At 44.7% G+C, this 22,226-nt stretch overlaps 2 protein-coding genes across 7 annotated transcripts in view; one reads left to right on the top strand and one right to left on the bottom strand.

The window, feature by feature from the left end:
• The window catches only part of LOC142466796 (uncharacterized), a 361,893-nt gene that overhangs the window by 32,743 nt on the left and 306,924 nt on the right, over positions 1 to 22,226 (top strand). The window lies entirely within an intron of this gene.
• LOC142466368 (uncharacterized) lies at positions 2,691 to 4,186 on the bottom strand. The gene is made up of 2 exons (XM_075571223.1): positions 4,106 to 4,186; positions 2,691 to 3,742 (listed from the first exon to the last, which is right to left on the bottom strand). The coding sequence occupies exons 1-2, from the start codon at positions 4,152 to 4,154 to the stop codon at positions 2,691 to 2,693; spliced, it is 1,101 nt and encodes a 366-aa protein (XP_075427338.1). The 5' UTR covers positions 4,155 to 4,186.

Consider the following 22,226-nt stretch of genomic DNA (forward strand, 5'->3'; position numbering starts at 1 on the left):
TCCTCCCACTCAATTAACATTCGGCTAACGCCCAGGGTACGCCTACAAACACTGAGCCGCACGCATCACACACTGCAGTTACCGTTACTATAACAAAACATGACAGCCAATAGGCTTTGAGGCGCGCACGTCGCTTGGGGGCGGGACTTACATCACTAATCCTTTTTAAGGACGCCTTGGCCCATGACAAGGGTCCCACGTCATACGTGGTGGACCCGGTTTTCAATGTTGTAGATGTTGCATGATAACAAAACAGGTATGTGTTAGAGTAATGGTAAAATGTTGCTAATATGTTTAAAGGGATAGGAAAGTACGTATATTTATTCCGTCAGCAATGTGTACTACTCTTTCAGGTCCTACTATATTGTATTAGGAAACAATTTGTTTGTGATCGCTACATGTTATGCAGTCTGCAATGTTACGCTGTATCCACGCATTGAAAGTGAAAATGGTGGTTACAAAAAAAAAAAAAATTTAAACGCAGAGTCAACGCATAACGATTGTTATATTTACCATTCTTCTAGAATTAACTCTTCGCCTGGCTGCAACTGGTCGCTCCAGAAATGCAAGCCATTTTCATCCACGCTTAACCCAACCGCTGAATCCAGTATGGCACATATCTCCTCCAGGATGCGCTCATAGGAATCGCCACTGCTTTCTTCAAATAATTGGTCGGGAGGTAGGTTCATTTCTTCCGGTTCCCATTCCAATGCAATTTCAGCTGAAAGGCTTGGTACATAATCATAGTACTTTTGTTCTTGTACAATGTGGGTTTCAGGAATGGAGGCTGCAGATATTGCAGCACGTATCGATTCAAACGGATCAGTAGTAGCGGATACATTGCTATTGCCATTAGGAATAAATATGCCTTTCACGACAATATAAGTGCCGTCTTTCAGGAGAAATTGTTTTTCCGGGGCAATCTTCCAGAAACCATAGGTGTGTTGTAGCTTATCCTGGTCACGTTCAAAAAAGTCATTACTTGATAAAGTGAATCTTATTGAGGAATTAAAATTCCGTGCATGCTTACGGTCTTGGTAATAAGGATATTTTGCTCGAATGAAATCATCGATTTGGCGTGTGCTTGCTTTCTGTCCGCGACTGTTCAAGATGGCTTCACAGATCATGTACTTATACCCTAAAAGGGGATTAATATTGTTAACGAATTCATCAGCCATGTCTGAGTAGCACAAAAGCTGTGTGCAGGTCTGTGTTATTTGCTCATCAAAATGAATGTGCTGAATGGCTAACAAACTCCTGTTTTTCCTTGTCAAGGTCAACAAAAGTAACTACTTTGACTCCTTATTTCAAACGCCAATTGGATTTGTTTGTCTAATTGGGTTAACAGTTGTGGTTCGTGATATGGGACTGTGGGAGAAACATTTCTCCTTCTTTTATCTCGTTTGTGAAAAACATCCCTAGACTGTGAATGCGTTCACATAGTGTTTTTTTGAAAACTAACAAAGACCAGTGTGTGAAAATATTTCTTAGCCAGGCATATCAGTAAAAACACACCTGCAAAAAGAAATGTTTTTTCCCCGCTTACATTTCTGTGTGTATGTGAAAGTCTGGTTAACTCCCTGTCTGCATGAGTTTAAATACGTGTGTATATATATATATATATATATATATATATATATATATATATATATATATATAAATATATCTCTTATAAAAATATATATATATTTATATATAATATTTTTTTTTTTTTTATATTGCAGGAGTACACACAACATTGATGGCATTAAGTATACCTTGTATGAAACCTATTTAAATGGTGAGAAACATGATTGAATGAAGTAATAAACATTTGTTTAAGCACAATACTGTTAGAGTCTCATACTTAGGATATTTCTCAAACATTAGGCCTGTATTATTAAAATAGTGTGCTTTCACAAGGAAGCATGAAGTGTATTAGTTTGTGTATACCAGTTTATATAGTTATATATATATATATATATATATATATATATATATATATATATATATATATATATATATACACATATATACACACATATATACACACATATATACATATATATACACACATATATACATATATATACACACATATATACATATATATATATATATACACATATATACATATATATATACACATATATACATATATATATATATATACACACTCACACACTCACACTCACACTCACACTCACTCAGTGTGTGTGTGTGTGTGTGTGTATATATATTATTATACATTCTGAGATGTTATAGAAACGAACACACAACTGATTAAAGGACAAAATTACAATGGCCAAGCAAGGCAAAGGTAAGTAATAATTTACACATAATCCTGCTGTACACGTACAAGAAAGATGTTTGCACTTACTTAGGTGTTTTAATAATTGCATGTGACTAATATGCATATGCAATTCTTACATCAATTAACACACCCAAATGCAATGTTTTGCTGCAAAGTCAATGGCAGCTTCTCTAAACTTAGCAACTGGCTCCTGGTGGACCATTACTGAACAGACGATTACAACATAAATATTTATAACACAATTAATTATGAGTGTTAACATTTCCAAAACTTCACGTGTACAAGAACATAGTTGAAAGTTTGGAAACAACACAGTCTTCAGCATACATACAATAGTAATTAGATAATCTGAAGTCAACAAAACAAGGCCAAACACATATTTTCTGAATTATAACATTTATTTTTTTTGTTCCTTTTGCGAGCGAGTAACAGGCCTGCTTGTTGTCTCTTGAATTTTCCTTTTTCTTTTGCCACCAACTTTAGGCACAACAGAGCCACTTTGAGTGGCCTCTGGCACTTCACGGGCAGGGCTTGTGGCCAGTGACTGTTCACCTACGGGGCTTGTGGCCAGTGACTCACCTACAGGGCTTGTGGCCAGTGACTCACCTACAGGGCTTTTGGGCAGTGATTCACCTACAGGGCTTTTGGGCAGCGATTCACCTACAGGGCTTTTGGGCAGCGATTCACCTACAGGGCTTTTGGGCAGCGACTCACCTACAGGGCTTTTGGGCAGCGATTCACCTACAGGGCTTTTGGGCAGCGACTCACCTACAGGGCTTTTGGGTAGTGACTGTTCACGGACAGGGCTTGTGCCCAGTGACACATGTGAGCAAGTTGGTAGACACTGCACAAGTGATGGTTGGTCTGTTTCATGTGTGTCTTGTTTTGTTTTTGTCGCCTCCTTTGTAGGTGTCTGCTGCTGAATTTGTACAGATGGCAGCGGTAGGATGTCATCAGGAACCTGCACAGCAATGTCTGCTACTTGACCGGTAACATTTGGGCCTGGTGAATGAATATCAGATGAATGTGGTGAAAACTGACCTGCATGAACAGATCCTGGCTGGGAGGTGTTGAATTGTGGTACATTAGTCATTCTCCAGTAATTAGCTTGTGTTTGCTGAACAACTAATGCTTCGAATGAGGTGTTGATTTTTTGCAACTGTTTAGGCACTTCAATGAAGACTCTGTGGAGATGTGCCAATTGTGATACTGTTTCTTCCTGCAGTCCAATCATCCTTTCCAGCACTGTCATCATGTCTGAATGGCGACGATTTTCTGCGTCCACTATTTTTCCCTCTGAAGCTACAATTGCATCGTATGTGGAAGTTGATGGACGATTTGGCGGTACAACAGTTTCTATTGGCACCTCTTCATGGTCACATGATTGTATTTCAGTCTCTTCTGTGGCGTCATCCTCATCATACTCATCATCCTCATCACCATGATGTTCTAAAAAGAAATGTACACATTATTAAATGGCATGTTAATGTATGCTGTGTTACTATGTAATTGTACTGTGTCCTAAGTAACACCTAACATGTTAGCATACGTTTTATAACCTCATTAAAAACTACCTTGACTTACGAATAATGTTTGGACTCAGTATGAAATATGAATGAATGAAAAGTTGCTCTAAACTCAGAAGTCCTACATGATAATTAACATCACTAACACAATACATGTTGCCTTACACTTAATTTTCACTGACACTAAGTAATCCTATTTAAAGAAGATGTGCAAAACAAATAATGCACATGACAACATAACATATAGAAGAGCACATATTATATGGCCAGCAAATGATACACTCACCTTCTAGTAGTGTTGAGCTGGCTGACCCAGGTGAAGACACTTGTTCCATCTCAGGTGACACATGTCCTCCAGGGGCAACTATATATAACAATAACATAAGTTTTACATTTACATGTGTAAATATTGAACAAACACTTATTGTATGTTCTGTATTTATGATTAACTAACAACATCAGTTCCTTAACCGAAAATGTGTGTGAAAGTGAACATAAATAGTTGTAATAACACTGTACATGCCTGTGTACTTAGAATTTTTGAGTTCCCTAACATACAACATACTATGTTTCTGCAGTAAAGCGTGAGGATAAATAGATTAAATGAGTACATAAAAATCATATGTTGTGTAGTGATATCAGTATCATAATGTACATAACTATCATGAGATGACCATTCACAATGGTTATCATGAAGGTGGTCATATTGCAAAAAGTGTTGTTTTTGGTAGAGGATATGTGTGGTACATTAATCGAAGATGTGGCACACCTGAATGTGGCTGTGACTCAACAAGACAACACATGCAGTGTGTGATAATGTGTCTTTCATAGTAGTTCAACTATAGATATGAGTGAACTAATGTGTGACGTACGCTTTGATAAGTAATGAGTTGTTGGGGCATTTAGTAGCTAGAGTTAAGCTTTCAAATGAGTGTGATTAACTTCAGTTGTGCTATTCAGGTTGTAAGAAAGGTATTCCCTTCCCCAAAAAGCCTAATCAGCCACACCTTTCAATGACTTGAAACAGGTGCAAATGGTGTGAACTAAGTTGACCGTGAAATGAGGCTGTAATTAGTGTGTGTGCTGAACCCCACCCCCTCTGTTGAAGTGTATGCTGTGATGAGATATTAATTGCAGCTGCTTTAACACAATGGTAGATGAGCTAAGTAGTCATCTGCAGTGTTTAAGTTATGAAAACAATGACATAACATATGATACGTGTGCCTCATTATGCTGTTTGTATATGACATAAAGCAAAAATGGACCTTTTCATAAGCAACTATAGATGTGTTAGTGCCAGTGATGTTTGTAGGCCGTTACATGCAATTTCTTTGATGCATGCTTAAAATAGGCAGTAATGTCATGTTTGTCGGAGTAAAATCAATAAAATACACAATAATATGATACATATTTCTGTTCTGTACCTGTAGCTACTAATAATTTCTCATGAACATGTGTTACACATGTGTACTACCCTGTTGTTCCCCATCTTCGCCCACCATCAATTGCTTCCACTGCAGCTATGCATTTTGGGAATTCACATGTAAATGAGCACGCAATGGCACGTGCTATATTAGTTACTGCTTTTAGTAGGACTACTACATATATGTCTATTTTGAGATATATATATATACAGAATCAGACATATACATATATAGATGCAGGTATGCTTATATTGTGAAGACAGTATAAAAAGCAGTGTAAATATGCAAAATAACTGTAAGCAACGACACGCCTAGTACAGTAATATTTATCACCTGCTGGAAATTGTGACGGATAAATTCCAATGTCACGGTCACCAGCCAAGCCTTCCACGACGACGGTAAGTAATTTTGGCCGAAGCAGCTCCTCCAATGGAGTCAATATGAGACGTTGTGGTGTGGGCCCACCTCCAGTGCCAGTAGCATGCACGCGTTGGTCTTGTATTTTCTTTTTCAATTTGGACCTAATATCATCAAATCTTTTCCGACAATGATACTTGTCCCTGACACTATTCCCACAGGCATTGACACCAATGACTATTGTGTCCCACATTTCTTTTTTGCTTGCTGCACTTGTCCGCCCTTGAAAAACATATAAAAGATATGAGGTAAATTAATAATAATATAAGCACCAGTTTCCTACACTGCTAGCTGTTCCAAGAGATAGCAAACATGCTGTTTTATGTGTAATATGTGCAGCACATGAGCATTCACTACTAAACCTATACATGTAAGCAAGGTTGCATTCATATTGTATGCAGTTCTGGCAAATTGACCGCCTGTGTTTATTTGTCCTTGTAAGGCATGATAAAAAGCTGTGTTTCCACACTAATGAACATAGAAAGATATTGTGTACCCATATTTGCATATGAACAAAACTCAGATGACCTAGGATCACATGTATTTGAATAATAAATGTAAAGTTACACTTACCTACTAAATGTCCATAGAGACTGTCATAGTGCTCCAGAATGCCAGTGACAAGAGCCCTATTTTCCTGGTCATTGAAGCGAGGATTACGTGGCTTCTCCACACGTTTTTTCCGAGCAGGTTTAGGGTCAGAGCTTGGCTGGTGCTGACTGGACTCTCCTTCTTCCAATGGAAGAGCCTCCAAAAGCTGGCCACCAGCAAGCACGCCACCACCAGACACCCCATCAGCAACTGCGCCACCAGCAGCACTCCCAGCACCAGCACTCCCACTCCTAGCACCAGCACTCACACTCCTAGCACCAGCACTCCCACTCCTAGCACCAGCACTCACACTCCTAGCACCAGCACTCACACTCCTAGCACCAGCACTCCCACTCCCAGCAACAGCACTCCCACTCCCAGCAACAGCACTCCCACTCCCAGCAACAGCACTCCCACTCCCAGCAACAGCACTCCCACTCCCAGCAACAGCACTCCCACTCCCAGCAACAGCACTCCCACTCCCAGCAACAGCACTCCCACTCCCAGCAACAGCACTCCCACTCCCAGCAACAGCACTCCCACTCCCAGCAACACCACTCGGTGCACCAGCAACATCACTCCCCTGAACAGTACGTTCACTCCGACGCGTACTCCCACGAGTAGCACTCCCACTCCCACCAGCATCACTCTTCCCACGCTTTGCGGGCATACTTCCAGCACTCACAAAAAACAGACAAGAAATGTACAGGCAATCACACGAAACACTTCCACATATAAAACAAGACAAAGATGTAAACAAAACAACAAAGGACAAAGCTCACCCAATACACAACAAGTCTCTCAGTCAATATGCAAATCTTCAATCGTCCAGCTCTGTGCGTCTCTCTCTCTCTCTCACTCCCAACAACACAGAGAATGATTAGCAGTACACGTTGCCTTTAAATATGGCGCGCAATCAAAAACATGCTTGTTTCGCCTGATTCAGCAAGATTTGTGATTGTGCAACCTAACAGCACCCCGCCACGCACGCCGATACACCTGTGTGTGATCGGCTCATCATCGTGAGAGTGGGCGGATTTGTTTTCTGGTTGATTTTGAATGTATTCGGCACTTACTGCATACGGAGAGGGAAAAACGCCAATAACATCACTAATCGATAAGCTTGCCGATTTCACATAATCGTCGCTTACTGCATGAGGCCCTTAGTCGGTTATCCCAACTGAACATACACAAGAGGACACACACAGGGGAGAAACCGCATGTATGTGGGGAATGTGGGAAGGGATTCAGTGTGTTTTCCCACCTGATCAGACACAAGAGGACACACACAGGGGAGAGACCGCATGTATGTGGTGAATGTGAGAAGGGATTTAGTCAGTTATCCCACCTGAACACACACAAGAGGACACATACAGGGGAGAGACCGCATGTATGTGGGGAATGTGGGAAGGGATTTAGTGACTTATCCAGCTTGATCAAACACCAGAGGACACACACAGGGGAGAGACCGCATGTATGTGGGGAATGTGGGAAGGGATTTAGTGTGTCATCCAGCCTGGATATACACAAGAGGACACACACAGGGGAGAGACCATATGTATGTGGGGAATGTGGGAAGGGATTTAGTCGGTTATCCAGCCTGGACACACACAAGAGGACACACACAGGGGAGAGACCGTATGTATGTGGGGAATGTGGGAAGGGATTTAGTGACTTATCCAGCCTGAATACACACAAGAGGACACACACAGGGGAGAGACCGTATGTATGTGGCGAATGTGGGAAGGGATTTAATCAGTTATCCCACCTGAACAGACACAAGAGGACACATACAGGAGAGAGACCATGTATATGTGGGGAATGTGGGAAGGGATTTAGTCGGTTATCCAGCCTGGACACACACAAGAGTACACACACAGGGGAGAGACCGCATGTATGTGGGGAATGTGGGAAGGGATTTAGTCAGTTATCCAGCCTGGACACACACAAGAGGACACACACAGGGGAGAGACCGTATGTATGTGGGGAATGTGGGAAGGGATTTAGTGACGTATCCAGCCTGAATTCACACAAGAGGACACACACAGGGGAGAAACCGCATGTATGTGGGGAATGTGGGAAGGGATTTAGTCGGTTATCCCACCTGAACACACAGAAGAGGACACATACAGGAGAGAGACCGTATATATGTGGGGAATGTGGGAAGGGATTTAGTCGGTTATCCCACCTGAACACACAGAAGAGGACACATACAGGGGAGAGACCGCATGTATGTGGGGAATGTGGGAAGGGATTTAGTCACTTATCCGGCTTGATTAGACACCAGAGGACACACACAGGGAAGAGACTGCATGTATGTGGGGAATGTGGGAAGGGATTTAGTCAGTTATCCAGCCTGGACACCCACAAGAGGACACACACAGGGGAGAGACCGCATGTATGTGGGGAATGTGGGAAGGGATTTAGTAATTTATCCCACCTGAACAGACACAAGAGGGGACACACAGGGTTTGGACCTATGTCTAAAGCCAGGCATTTTTAGGGAGAACCATTGACTAAGACGCTCACATATAAGTGCACATGTGTATCTGTGTTACGCTAAATCACAATGAAAAGTGAATTAATATATGGTGCATAAAACGAGCAGGTTATTTATATAATTCTTGCTGTTTTATTTAAAGAAAATTTTGTTCTTTATGTTTTATATTTCCATGCTGTTCGTTCTAATAAAATTTGCGTTTACCATTATGCTGAAGCGGTATGTAGTCTCACATAGCTTTGACATAGCTCAACCCCACTAGGATCAATCCAGGATCCTTGAAAGCAAGTGTAAAGAGAGAAATAGGGGAGTGAGGAATTAATCATGTGCATTAATCACAGTGCACAAATACACATTTAGAGATAAACACAATAAGACCACGCGCTGGAGGATAACTTTATTTTCTACAATAGTGGGAAGGCTGCTGAATTGTAACCTGCCAACCTATCACACACAGAAGAGCACAAGGGTTAGACACCACAGTCAATGCACTTACTGTATGCTGCAAAGGGGGGAGAGTGGATGAGGTGGAAATATATAAATATATATCTAACCACTTTCACAGCCCTGTGTGAGTGTAGCACACATCATTGGTGTCTTTTTCTCCTTCTCCCCTTAGCAGTCCATTCTTCCTAAGTTGACTTCACTTCAATCTCCGGTGGGGTTAGGTATTTGAACCCCTTCGTCTTGGAGTTCGCCCCCACAAATAGCTGCGAGGTCAGAAAGAGGTGTTAGGTTAAAATATGTATGTTTTAATAAAAAAATAAATCATCCGCACTCACATGCAATAAAAGTCCTAGGCTGCGACCGAGTAGTCCATAACCTTTGCGACACTATCGTGTCCCTGCTATTGATCTCCCAATTGTTTACTTTTTTGATGTTCCCAGTGAGGGACATTAATGCAGCCGCCTTTGATACTGTATGTCATGTTCGTTTAATATCTCTAGGGAGCAGCAAGGGCTGACCATCTATTTCACAGGTTGCAGGTAGACATGAAAAGGCACCTGAGGGGGTTACGTGTCCCTTTATTAATGACATATGCAGTAATGATGTAACAAGTGGTGCCATCTCACACGGGCACCTTTCCCACTGATGGTTACACTTGCACACCTCTATGGCAGAGATTCCTGTTATACATGCGCTGGCATTACCTCCCCACAAGCACATTGCCAGGCTGAGGGAGGTGTTCATATGGGAATCTAAGGCAAAAATCGATGGTCAGAGTACAGGAAATACACACCCAACTTTATTTTGTATTTGTAATTCTAACCCAGAATAAGCATTTAGCTGTGGGGGTCACGGGCAGTGGCGGATCTACAATTCACAATCAATGTGCAGCATCAGCATACTCATGCCCGAAATCCCAAAGGAAGAATGTGATTGAGGCCACCATGCGCCCACTGGTATTTGAAAACTTTTTTTTTGTGTGTATGCACTGAAACCCTTCCTCCAGGAACCTTGCTTTCTCCCGATCGGGGTACCCCTGTAACTGTCAGCTCAAGGCACTAAGGCTAACCGGCATTGGGGCCTTTGTGAGGGTTGTGTTGCCTGGGAACATTGTAGCACTTGTTAGGTGGGTGGTCACACTGACTACACACATCTAGAGAGGGAGTGTGCTGCGGAGGATGCGCTCCCCGATTCCTTACACTTAACATGTCTAACCGTTTCCTCGTGCGCTTTAAACCTGGGGTCTCCTTCATGTGTGCGCCAATGCTTGTCTGACTACGCATTGCGCCGCCTTTTTTGGGCCTCTGGACATATATATATATATATATATATATATATATATATATATATATATATATATATATACATATATATATATATACATATATATTATAAAAGAGCAGATGGCACACAAATAAAGATGTGGACAGGTGTTAGTCCCATGAGAACAGGTATAATGAAAGGCTCCTTACCAGGCAGACCATAGAATCCGAGGGACACACAGCAACGAAGAGACCACACTTGGTAGCAATGAAAAAATATATTTAAACAACAGGCACAATCACCAACGTTTCGGTCCTAGGGACAGGACCTTTATCAAGGGAGTGCTCACTACGCAATGACTTACACCACCTATAAATACCCAACACCATCTAACACCAATAAACAATTAAAACCAAAAATACACACCTGTGTAACTGCAGCCACCTCCGTCGAGTTGGCGATGACGTTACCACCATGTGTCTCACATGTGCTGACAACCGTGAGGAGCATCATTGGTAGCTAAGGGAACCCTCTTGTGCGCACATGGACAAAATGAGGGAGGGGGGGGCGGATTCCCGAAGCACTGTGTCAAGGCTGCTCAAAAGCGCATGGATATAGTGGCAACAGCCTGAACTACACATGATCTGTATTTAAACACCCATTGTGATTCAAAGTGAAATATAAGTAAAACACCAAGGCTGGGCAGAGGGAGAGAACAGGGAAGGAAGAAGGGGGGGGGGGTGAGGGAAGGGAAAGGTGGAAAAAGGAGGGGGAGGTGGGATAAAAGGGATGGAAAGACATAGATTTAAAGGGGAAATACATAACATAAGTCAAACATGAATGAGGGGCAAATAGTGAAAGCCCAGGATGAGGTCAAGCCAAACCAGAGAAAAACAACACAATGATCATATAGGGAACACTAAAAAAATTGAATTGCTCAAATGAAACACCCAAGTCTGAAATCCTCATTAAGGCCAAAAGGGGACATAGTTTTAAGGTCATGTATCATTTTAGCCTCCAACTGCAGCAACAGTCTACTCTGGTCTCCACCTCGTGACGAGGTTACAGCTTGTAGGATGGTCATGCATCTAAGTGTTGACAAACTGTGTTTCTCCTGTTTAAAGTGTCTTGCCACAGGAAGAAGTTTGTAGTCCTCCCCTTTGTTCGAATCCATAAGCGCTTTACTAATCGTAGACCTATGAACAGCCATGCGTTTTTTAAACATACGGCTAGTTTTGCCTATGTAATACGGCCCGCAAGGGCATCTGATGAAATACACAACGAATCTCGTCTCACAATTCATGTAAGTTTTAATGTGTATTGGTTTATCATTATGTGGATGGTGTAACGCCTGTATGCCCGCAGACCTGGCCAGTCCCCTGTACTGAGGTGGGTAAGGTTATAACACGCATCCACAGCAGTGAGGGCGTGCCCGGAGTGTGGTAATGCGTTGCCGGGCCTGTTGAGAAAGGGTTAACGTATACTTGCAACGTCCAGGATGCCAGAGTTCGGGTAGTTATGTCCGTGTGCAAGAGTTCAGGGATATTGGAGAGCAGCGTGGTGATGTCCGTAAGCCAGTGTTCAAGGATTGGAGAAAGCAGCGTAGTAGAATCCGTAAGCAAGGTTCAAGGGCAGGAGAAAGCAGAGTAGTCCAATTCAAAGCAGAGTTCAAGCCAGGGAGATCCAAATGGAAGCAGGGACAGGAACCAGCGCTGAAACAAACAGGAGAGCCAAGCAAGGAGACTTCACACACAGGGGTCACAAGAAGCTATGCAGAGCAATGAACTAGAGGACACAGGGATTATAAAGGAGGGAGCACCAATGGGAGAGAAAGGAGGAGCAAAGGGTTGAGTGAGAGGTAGCACGGATAGGTCAGAAAGAGCAGGGGAGGAGACAGGTGAATCACCCAGGGATATGGCTTGTACGCCATGGGGGGCGGAGCCAGAGCTCTGGGAAGGCATATATGGAGCGTGTGCACGCGCCCTCTGAAAGGGTCTGATGCGCATGCACCGTGTGTGCCAGGGCACGTGAAGAGCGTTGCGCCGCGGGGGCGCTCGCCAAGGAAGGCGAGAGGACTGGAGAGGGGGAGGAAGAAGGTAATGTGGAAGGTGGGGGAATAGAGAGGCCGCGAGCGCTGCAGAGGCGGATCGGGGTGTTTGAGGATGCGTGCGCACCTTGCGGGGAACGCCCGTGACACCTAAACGCGCGTCCGGGTGCGCCGCAGAGGAATAGGTGCGGGAAGAAGAAGGGACAGATTGATGTGGTAGAGAGGGGAGAAGGTTAGAGGCAGTGGGAGCAGAGGTGACAGGGACACATTGGGAAGCGCGTGTCCCCTGGTCTGTCACAGTATCCCCCCCTTGACGATCGACCTCCTGATGATCCTGCCATGGCTTCTGGGGGAACTTCCGACGAAATTGCCTGAGGAGTGTTGGGGCGTGAATACTGTGGCGGCCGACCTGAGTCTAAAACGGCTAGATCCGCGGTTCTCAGATAATCCCGGTTAGGTGCGTTTTTTTTATTGTTTTGCCCTGAGTGAATTGCTTTCTTTTAGCGCTCATGATATTAACATTTTATTCTCGCTGTCTGCAATACTGCAATGCCGTGTAGAAACTCAGGGCGGCTTTTGCAAGCTGTTGTCTTGGAAGTCTAGTACCTTCGCGGTTCAACCTACGTCAGTACACAGTCTGTGTGTGCGCACGCAGTAATTGTGAATTTGCATATTTAAAGTATACAGTACATACATTTGCAGTGCTGTACTGTACAGTATGTCTCATTTAAAAATTGTTGAAACGCATAGGCGTGTACAGTACTGTAACAGTGTGACATTTCGGCATATAAAGCGCTCTCCCCTCGCTCAGGATAATTAACTGCACTGCAGGGTATTTCAACTTCTTATCTTCCCTACAATGCAGTACATCTCTCCCACACCATTCCTTTGAACGTGTGTCTGGTTTCAATCAGCAGGTGATTACTACGCAAGCTGTAACTTCGCCCACCACTGCTTGCTTGCTTGAGTGAGTGACCAAAAAAAAAAAAAAAAATTTAATTTGTTTTGTCTTCTATTTTTTTTATTTTTATTTTCTCCACAAGGGTTGATTTGTGTGCTTTTTACTGTACGTACTGAAATTATAGTACAGTATGACATTATCTTTGACCTTCATACAGCTGTACCCTGTAGCCCCCTCCCCCACGAACACACAAAAGGCTAGCGCAAGGATTTGAAATTCCACAGAGTCATTAATTTTCTGAATCTTGACATTGTGTTCTTAGTCCGTCCATAGCCGAGCTACAAAGCCTCACTGCGCCTGTGTACAATCTTCTTTGAGATGGGAGCTAGCTGCCTACTGTGCATGACTCACCCAACCCCCACCCTCCACAGTCGTTAATTTTCTGATACTTGACATTGTGTTCTTAATCTGTCCATAGCCGAGCTACCAAGCCTCACTGCGCCTGCGTGTAATCCTCTTTGAGATGGGAGCTAGCTGCTTACAGCGCATGACTCACCCCCCCCCCCCCCCCTCCACAGTCGTTAATTTTCTGTCCGCTCGTGTACATCTTAATTCGCATGCTGAGCTCCTTGGAAATCTTTTTAACGGGTATTGCTGCGAGTAGAAAGAAATACAAACACAAGAATGTATATTCGATGTTTAGTCGATGTGTATTCAATGTGCAGTGAATCCACAAAATGGATGGTGTAGTTATACGGTAATGACTCACATTTGAGTACGCCCACTTTCAACACCTGTACCTCGTCGCCATGCATAAAAGGTTACAGACTTTGCATAGCCCACCACTCGATGATCTTTATCTGAACTTGCCCTTGTCCAGATACTGCATTGTGCCATCTGCTTCCATGGATCAACCCCGATTCTACGGACGCAGGAACACACTCGCCTCTGCCGTGTCTGTCATGCAGAAAAACCGAAAGGCAGTTGCCGTTTCCACGCTAAAGCCAAAGCGAGAGGCTAAGGCCAATAAAGAAAACCTTCTGCTGACCCCAAAGGCTAAGGGTTTTAATAGACGTCAGCCTTATTATGTGAAGAAGAAATACGGTGATGTACTCTCAATGCAAAACAAATGGCAGCCAACCCATCGAACCCGCAGACCACTTCCTCCCATACGCTTCGACGACTCTGCCGCCGCTGTCCCTGAAATCTTCAGCTCGTCTTCTCCACTCCTCGTCCTCGACGCTGCCACAGCCCTCCCGGAAACCCACAGGCCATCTTCTCTAGTTCTATTCGACGACGCTGCCGCTGTTGCCTCTGAAATCCAAGGGTAACTTTTTCCTTTGCGCTTAGACGACTCTGCTTCTCGCCCGGAAATCCAGAGGTCACTTTCTCCATCCCTCTTCGACGACGCTGCCGCTTTGTAAGGAATCCGCTCCTCGGTTTGCTGGTTGCCTTACCTTGCAGACATGTGCAGTTCTGGAACACTTCCCCTGATATTTACTGCAGCCTGGATTCACTCACCAAAGCAATACTGCCACACACTCCCTCTGGTATCTACTGCAGCTGTGCAGCCTATCACTGCAACCTAGCCTTGCATTCACTCATTGGAGCAGTACTTTCACACCCCCCTCCGGGGATTGGCCCGCTGGCCTTTAAGTACTGCTTTCCCACAATGCTCCCCGCCGAGCATAGTCCTTTCCGGATGTCACCACTGTTCTGCCACAAGCTCCCGCTTGTTCTCCTGTGCTGAAGCAGAGGTTTCCCCTGCGTTCTTCAGCTTCCTTTCTCCTGTGCTGAAGCGGAGGTTTCCCCTGCGTTCTTCAGCTTCCTGTTCTCCTGTGCTGAAGCGGAGGTTTCCCCTGCGTTCTTCAGCCTCCTGGTTACCTGCACTGAAGCGGAGGTTTCCCCTGCGTCTTCAGCCTCCTGGTTTCCTGCACTGAAGCGGAGGTTTCCCCTGTGTTCTTCAGCTTCCTGGTTCCTGGGGCCTGCTGCTCTTTCCCTAATGTAGAGGCCGTGTCCTGGTTCCTGAGCTGAAACGGAGGATTCCCCAGCCCGCTCTGGACTCTTGCGCTGAAGCACTGGTTTACCCGTGCAGCTAGGCGGTGTGCTATTCTGGTCTGCCTACCATCTCCTGTGACCAGTACCATGGGCCATGGTTGCCGCTCGCGCAGAGGCCACCCCCGCACTCCTAAGCTGAAGCGGGGCTCTCCTGACTACCTGTTGCCGAACTCCTGCTTGAACAACGTTTACCCTGATGTCTCCTGTCCTGACCCTGGCTTGTCCAACGACGATGCTGTCTTCTCCTATCCTGATCCTGCTACGTACGACTACGAACTGCGCAATCCGGATCAGCCTGCGCGGTCTAAGGTCGGTGCTTTTACAACCCCACCTCAGCCACGCGGTCCGACCCAGGTTTGTGGCGAGCACAACCGTGACAGTATGCTCGGCCCCACAAACTCGGACCGCTCTGTGGTGAGGGTTGGTAAGTTTTTTCCTAAAAACCTGTCCCGGTCTGTAGACCAGTCCCAGTTTGAAAATGAATATCTGTGCGATATAATACCCCTGATGGAAGATCCGTTTATGTCAGAAGGTTTAACCCCTTTGCAAAAGAAATGCCGTAATGATCTCATTTGTAAGGCTTACTGCCTCAAGGACTTAAAACAGTACCTGGCCAGTGTTCTGGCCAGTGAAAGCAGTGTTCTCTCCCCTGATTCCCCTTTAACTTGGGATAAGGTGAGTCCTGTGGAACTGGCCAACGCCCGTATTACACTCAATGCCCTGGCCTTATCATTGGACATTCCCGTAGTACAACCGGACCCGTACTTCATGTTGGATCACGCTCAGGAGACGCTGCTTGTACTTTCCTTGGCATTGGACAGTTGCATGATAAGACAGGACCCCCTCCTGGCCGCCTACGCTGCCGCTTGGCAGGCTCCCTCTGCTGCCAGTCCTGTCGTTAAGCCTGGGGACGTATCACCCTCTCCAGGAAATGACCAAACTGATCCACTATCACCATCTCCCAACGTAGTAACTGCCACGGTCCCTAGCTTTGATTGTATGCCCGGGTTCCCTGACACCAATGATATGTCTACGTTAACCCCTGCCGATCAGGCCTGTGAGGCTCCCCTGGAGTATACGTATGTTTCTCTAACCAACACTAAGGTTCTAGTATCAGAGAATAAGTCCCTTAGTCCCTCTATTTCTAACTCTGAATCCCTCACTCCAGCCCTTGAGGGTTTTCCAGCTTTAACCCCTGCTAAGCAGTCCTGTGCGCTTTCCCCGTCAGAGAAAGAATCCCTAAGTTCTGTTCCCAGGGTCATTTCTGTATTAACCACTGTGGGGCAGCTCTCTGAGTCTCCTTTGATAATTCCCTGTTCTTTGCAAGCCATGGTCACGCCCCTAGCTCCAGAAGAGAAATCCCTTGTCTCCCCCAATTCAGAGAGAAGACTTCCTATGTTCTACTCTCAGGTACTGTCTGCATTAACCCCTGTAAATTCTGGCTGCCTCCAAATTAATGCCTTCGTACTAGCCTCAGAGAGTGAGTCCCCAAGTCAGACAGCAGAGGTTGCATTGAAGGATTCCCCTAACCTTACGGATTCCTTAGAAATTCTTCGCTATAAATCCCCTGCTTCAGCTCAAGTTTCCGCAGTCTCGCCTCCGGTGACTTCAGCTAAAGTTCTGGTTCCTGTAAAATGTATTCAGGAATCAGGTTTTTCCCTAAGCTTGATCGCAGAGTTCCTTCTCCCGGGTATTTCACTGAACCAGCCTGTCGCCCAGAGAGCGGTGATCCCTGCTTCAGCGCATAGTCCCCACATTGTGGAATCTGCAGTCATTTCTGGTTTCCCAGACATTCCTTACCAAATATCTACTTCAGAGACCAGTACAGTTATGTTTAACCCCAGTGTACTGTCTGTGTTCTCCTCTTCTCTAAGCTTAGGGTTAAAAGCATACAGTAGTCTGTATGTCCCTCCTGGGGTTCATGTTGTGTTCCCAGGAATGTTTGCTGACACACGGCTTCCTCTCAAAAGTGACGCTTTTTCATATAGACTAGTAAGAAGCCTGCACACTGTTTCCCCTCACGCTGAATTGTGTCTTACTGGTTCTGAGACTCTGAGAGGTAATGATTCTCCTTCAGATTCTGAATCTCTTCCTACAATGGTTATCCTGGCTGGGGGTTCCCCTGATTTCTCTGTCCAGGCTAATCCTCCAGGGATCAGCATATCTGTGGTCACTCCCTTAGTACTGTCTGAGACCATCATGCCTATATTACAAGTCCTGGGGTTTTAATCTGAGCTATTTAGCTGTCCTGCCTTTGCTGAAACTCAGTCCCTCAGTACTGCATCTAAATATGCCCCAGCAACCATTGGGTTACTCTGGGAAGAAATTAAAGCTCCTGTCTTAAAGGGTATTTTTTCACACATGTCCAGCAAATCTAGAACCTCAGTAATTGATTCTAAGTCACTTATCAATACGTCTGATTTTTTCACTAGTCAAACCCAGACACCCTCACTACCGGCTAGGAGTCCTGTGATCAGAATTCTTGCACTAGAAAACACACCTATTCATGTTTTTGTCGGGTTAAGTACCCCTGTGGTTAGGGTCCTTGCAGTTTCGGAAAAGACTCCTTGTACTCCTAAGGTGCCTGTCATTAAGAGTTTTCATAGTTCATACTTGCTGCTTGTTGGCTTTCAGGTCACTGTCACTGAGGTACAGACCTCAGCTTCTGATGTTAGCTTCCCTCCCGCCACTACCCGGGCTCTGCCTTTTTCTCAAGCTCCTGATATGAAAATCCCAAGGCCTATTCCTGATTCCCTGACAATACTATCTCCCACTGAGGATTTCCCAGTATTTGAGAGCTCCACTGATGTTTGCTTCTCTGCCCCTGCGAAACCATGTTTTTTTCCTCGGAACCTTCGGTTGCCCCTGTTATTTCCTCTCAGTTGGAAATACTCTGTATGTATCCCAAGATTTCGGTCTCTATGCCTGGTTTACTGCTTGCCTTGTCACCTTCCATACCAATACCGGGAGATGCTTCCACCCAGCCTATACCCTCACTAACCATTACCTGGGAGACTTCTGGAGGAAAAGTCCCTCGCAAATTCCAACATGCAGTGGCCTGCCAAGACTTTTTCTGTCCCGAAGTTCCTCCTGGCGTATTTGATCAACTATCAAGGCCGCTTATCCTAGATTCCGGTTCCTTTATTAAAGACTGGACTTCCAGTGGGGGTTCTTCTGCCGTTTCTGCTCTGGAACCCTCTGGTTCTTCACAGCCCTGGATTTCCAAGTCATTTTGCGGGGCGAACCACGTACCAATGATGTCTCTTCCACCACTCTCATATCCTAGAACAGTACTCACCAAGGAACTGCTCGTTTACGGATCCCCTTTCCACCTAAAAAACTTTAGGAACAACTCGATGTCCCCGAGACCCATGGATGGCCCTGTCTGGCCACAGTTCTCACCAGGGGGTGGGGGTACACTAAGGAGTAACTACAAGTCTCTGGACCACGACTCTGCCCCTAATCCTAGACAGTTCAGGAACAATTCCTGGTTCCCCAACTCTATGGGTGGTCCTGTTCGCCCGGAGGTCTCGCGTGAAGGGGGGGTACTGTAAGGAATCCGCTCCTCGGTTTGCTGGTTGCCTTACCTTGCAGACCTGGCGAGCACAACCGTGACACGCTTCTCCTCTACCGGATATCCACAGGTCACCTCCTCCACCCTTCTTCGACGACGCTGCCCCATCTCATCCTCCGTAGCACCCATCCACCCAGATGTCCACACGCCATGCACAAGAAGCAGCTCGTTAAAGCGGATGCTGAATGGGATAAGTGTGGATATCCCTGTGGACTCCATTATGCTGACAAAGATAGATCTGCTTCTGGAGACGATGCTAAATATAGAGCAACGGATGCTACATATGGTTCAACAGATGGAGAAGATAGAGACTGACATAGCGGGGATACATCATTTGCTCGGTGTTCATGCCCCTGTTTCCCCGACACCGGAGCAGGGGGGTGGCACGGATGTGATGAATGGGAGCATCGGCACCCTTCCATCATCAAGTGCACCCCCTCAACCAGAAGATGTAGTGTACATGTATGCCGTTGATGAGGAAATGACAACCCCGTCAAGACCACGCCAGGAGACAACACGGCGACCAAGACAGGAAGAAAGCTTCCTCCCTGACAACCTACCCTCGCCTGTCGCCTCAAGCACACCCGCTCCCAGAAGACCTACATTCGCTCGCATCGATACGGTGCCCAACATCACCCTGCTCGATCTGCCACCGGCGCTCAGGGAGAAGTATAGGGTGATGAGTGCTGGTGCACCCCACAAGTATGCCTTGTACATTTTTAAGCACAATGTGCCCTATTCGTTGTACTGCGACTGGGCCTTCAGAGTGAACTACGAAGGAAATCGCCTAAAAAAGGCCCTTCCAGACAATTTAAGAAAGACCATTCTGGAGGAATTGCGGCGCTATTATTCAATTACAGATCCTGTAATGAAAGGCGTTCGAGACTGCATTAATGGCGTTTTGCGCCATGCAAGGCATCGGCCATGGAAGGACAATCTGGTGGGGTGCGCATTTGACTGAGTGTTCCACTGTTGAAAATGTTTGGTAAATGTTTTGTTCCAGTCCCGGAGGGCTGCAAACAGGCCCGGTTTGCTGCCGTCGAGGACTGTAGTGGTGCAGGCCTGACTGTTCTGCACACCATCCCACTGCAAATGTTTTGACTTGCTGTTCTTGTGTAAAGGAGATGTTCCGTTTTGTATATTTTCTGAATAAAGAAAGGTATTTAAATAAAGGAGATGTGTGTTTTAACTTGTATTAATACTGTAAATGAATGTTTTTATTTGCTGTACAAACAGGACAGGCACAATTCCAGTCCCCGAGGGCCGCAAACAGACCCGGTTTTCAAAGGTTATCCTGTGAGTACACATATCATTATTATTCTAAATATCCCCGACAATTCATCTTATTGCAAGTTTGATACTTTTATACACTGTATGTTTCTTTCTTTTTTGTATGCGCTCATCATTACCACACTCGCACTCTAACCAAGGATCAGGGGACGATCCTTCCGATTGAGCAGCAGCATCATCAGGGCCAGTATCATTTGATTAATTTCATACTTTTCTGAATTGAGCCCTTCCCAATCTAGGGAATCACAACACACCCAGCTATTTTTTTTTCAACCAAAAATGTTTTTATTGAGTGCATGGTATATTCATAACAATGTCTGCCAACCCAATGTCATACATAAAGGTAACCACGTCCACTCTTTTATTGTACTTGAACCAACACTGACGCACTGGGGAGACGCACTAACAAACAAGACCCGGGGACACAAAGAGGGGGTGGATGGGGGGGGATGGGGGTGAGGGGGGGCAGCCTTCTCCAGAAGTTTCTGTTCTCCGGAGAGTCGCAGGGTGGGCTCACTGTTGTTGACCCCAGGGATGAGGTTCCGAACTAAAGTTCCCTTCCTTCATCCGCCCATAGCTCCATGTTAGGCCTTTCCATCCGACCTCTCTACCTGATTGGCCTAGCGTCAAGTCCCTTCTGGTTAGTTTGTATACGTCCCTTAATTGTCTCTCCACATCAGAGGAGAATGCGTCCGTTACTATTAAAGGAGTATGTTAGCGTCACTGACCCCTGGGATATCTATTTGGTCAGAGACTGTTTTATTGCATTTGTACACACACCCTGTCATATGTGTGTTTGTGGAGCACCGGACATTGCGGGGTTCACTCTCCCACAAATCATACATGTATCTTATTAGTCCTAGGTAGCTCACATCCACATGGATATATACTGAAAGCAATTTATTCATTATTTCCCTCCTGGAAGAACGGGTGTTCTCATTTATATGCATATCTATAACGTTTTATGCACATTCTGACCTATACTTTATACGTATCTCTCTTTTTTTATTAATTTTGCAGTTGCTTTGGATTATTATTATTAATTTTTGAATATGGAAGAATCCAGTGGAGAAGATAATGTGTTATCTGAGAATGAATACAGTACATATGTACATACTTGTGGAGACGACACTAAGAGATTGAGAAAGGCAACCCATTTGTTTGATGGTGTCTCAGAAGTTATCTGTGATGAGCCTTCAGATTTAACCCATCATTTTGTGAAGCTTGAAAAACTTTTAGTTGAAAATATAAGACTTTGGTGGGATATCACTTCACTTGAGAATTACATTAGATGTAACCGCATCCCTAGGGGACTACGTATTAAAAAAGTACCATCATTTGGCTTTATGAGCAAACAATTTGAATTAGACTGGGTGGAGGCCCTCGATTCGTGTTCTAAAAATTGATGGAGCTCATTATCCAGCAAAAAACAAAAGAAAAATCTTCTCTAATGGCAGATATAAAAATCCTTCAAATTAAATTGCAACCATTCAGCAAAAGGGAGCAATTTATTAAGAACGATAAAACATTATCATCTAATATTGAAATATCTGAAGATATCATTAGTGAAAAGAAACATCTAAAATTTGAAAGAGACCGTGTTGATTACACAAAAAAACAAGTTTATTGCTGACAAAAACCAATAGTAGTCCGAGAGTTTTCGGGCTCAAGTACCCCTAAGGGTAAAAAACAAAATCCTAGGAGATGGACTGTTAATCCCCCTAATAAATCAATTCTCAAAAATAAACGTGTAGAGACATCAAGTTTTGAATCCGATTACTCAGACCCAGAACCTAGATCTCACTCAGTATCTTTTGATAGACCTAGAGAACAGTCTAGAGATCGTTAGGATACAAATTATGAGAGCTATGCCACACCATCTTTTGCCTCTTCTA

This window comes from Ascaphus truei, chromosome 15 (genome assembly GCF_040206685.1).
Source record: "Ascaphus truei isolate aAscTru1 chromosome 15, aAscTru1.hap1, whole genome shotgun sequence".
NCBI classification, from domain to species: domain Eukaryota; kingdom Metazoa; phylum Chordata; class Amphibia; order Anura; family Ascaphidae; genus Ascaphus; species Ascaphus truei.

Bases quoted from the DNA above. Each gene is read 5' to 3' on its own strand.
- LOC142466368 (XM_075571223.1), bottom strand. From the start codon at position 4,154: ATGGAACAAGTGTCTTCACCTGGGTCAGCCAGCTCAACACTACTAGAA. The intron at 3,743-4,105 runs GTGAGTGTATCA...ATTTCTTTTTAG, and splicing joins CAGCTCAACACTACTAGAAG to AACATCATGGTGATGAGGAT.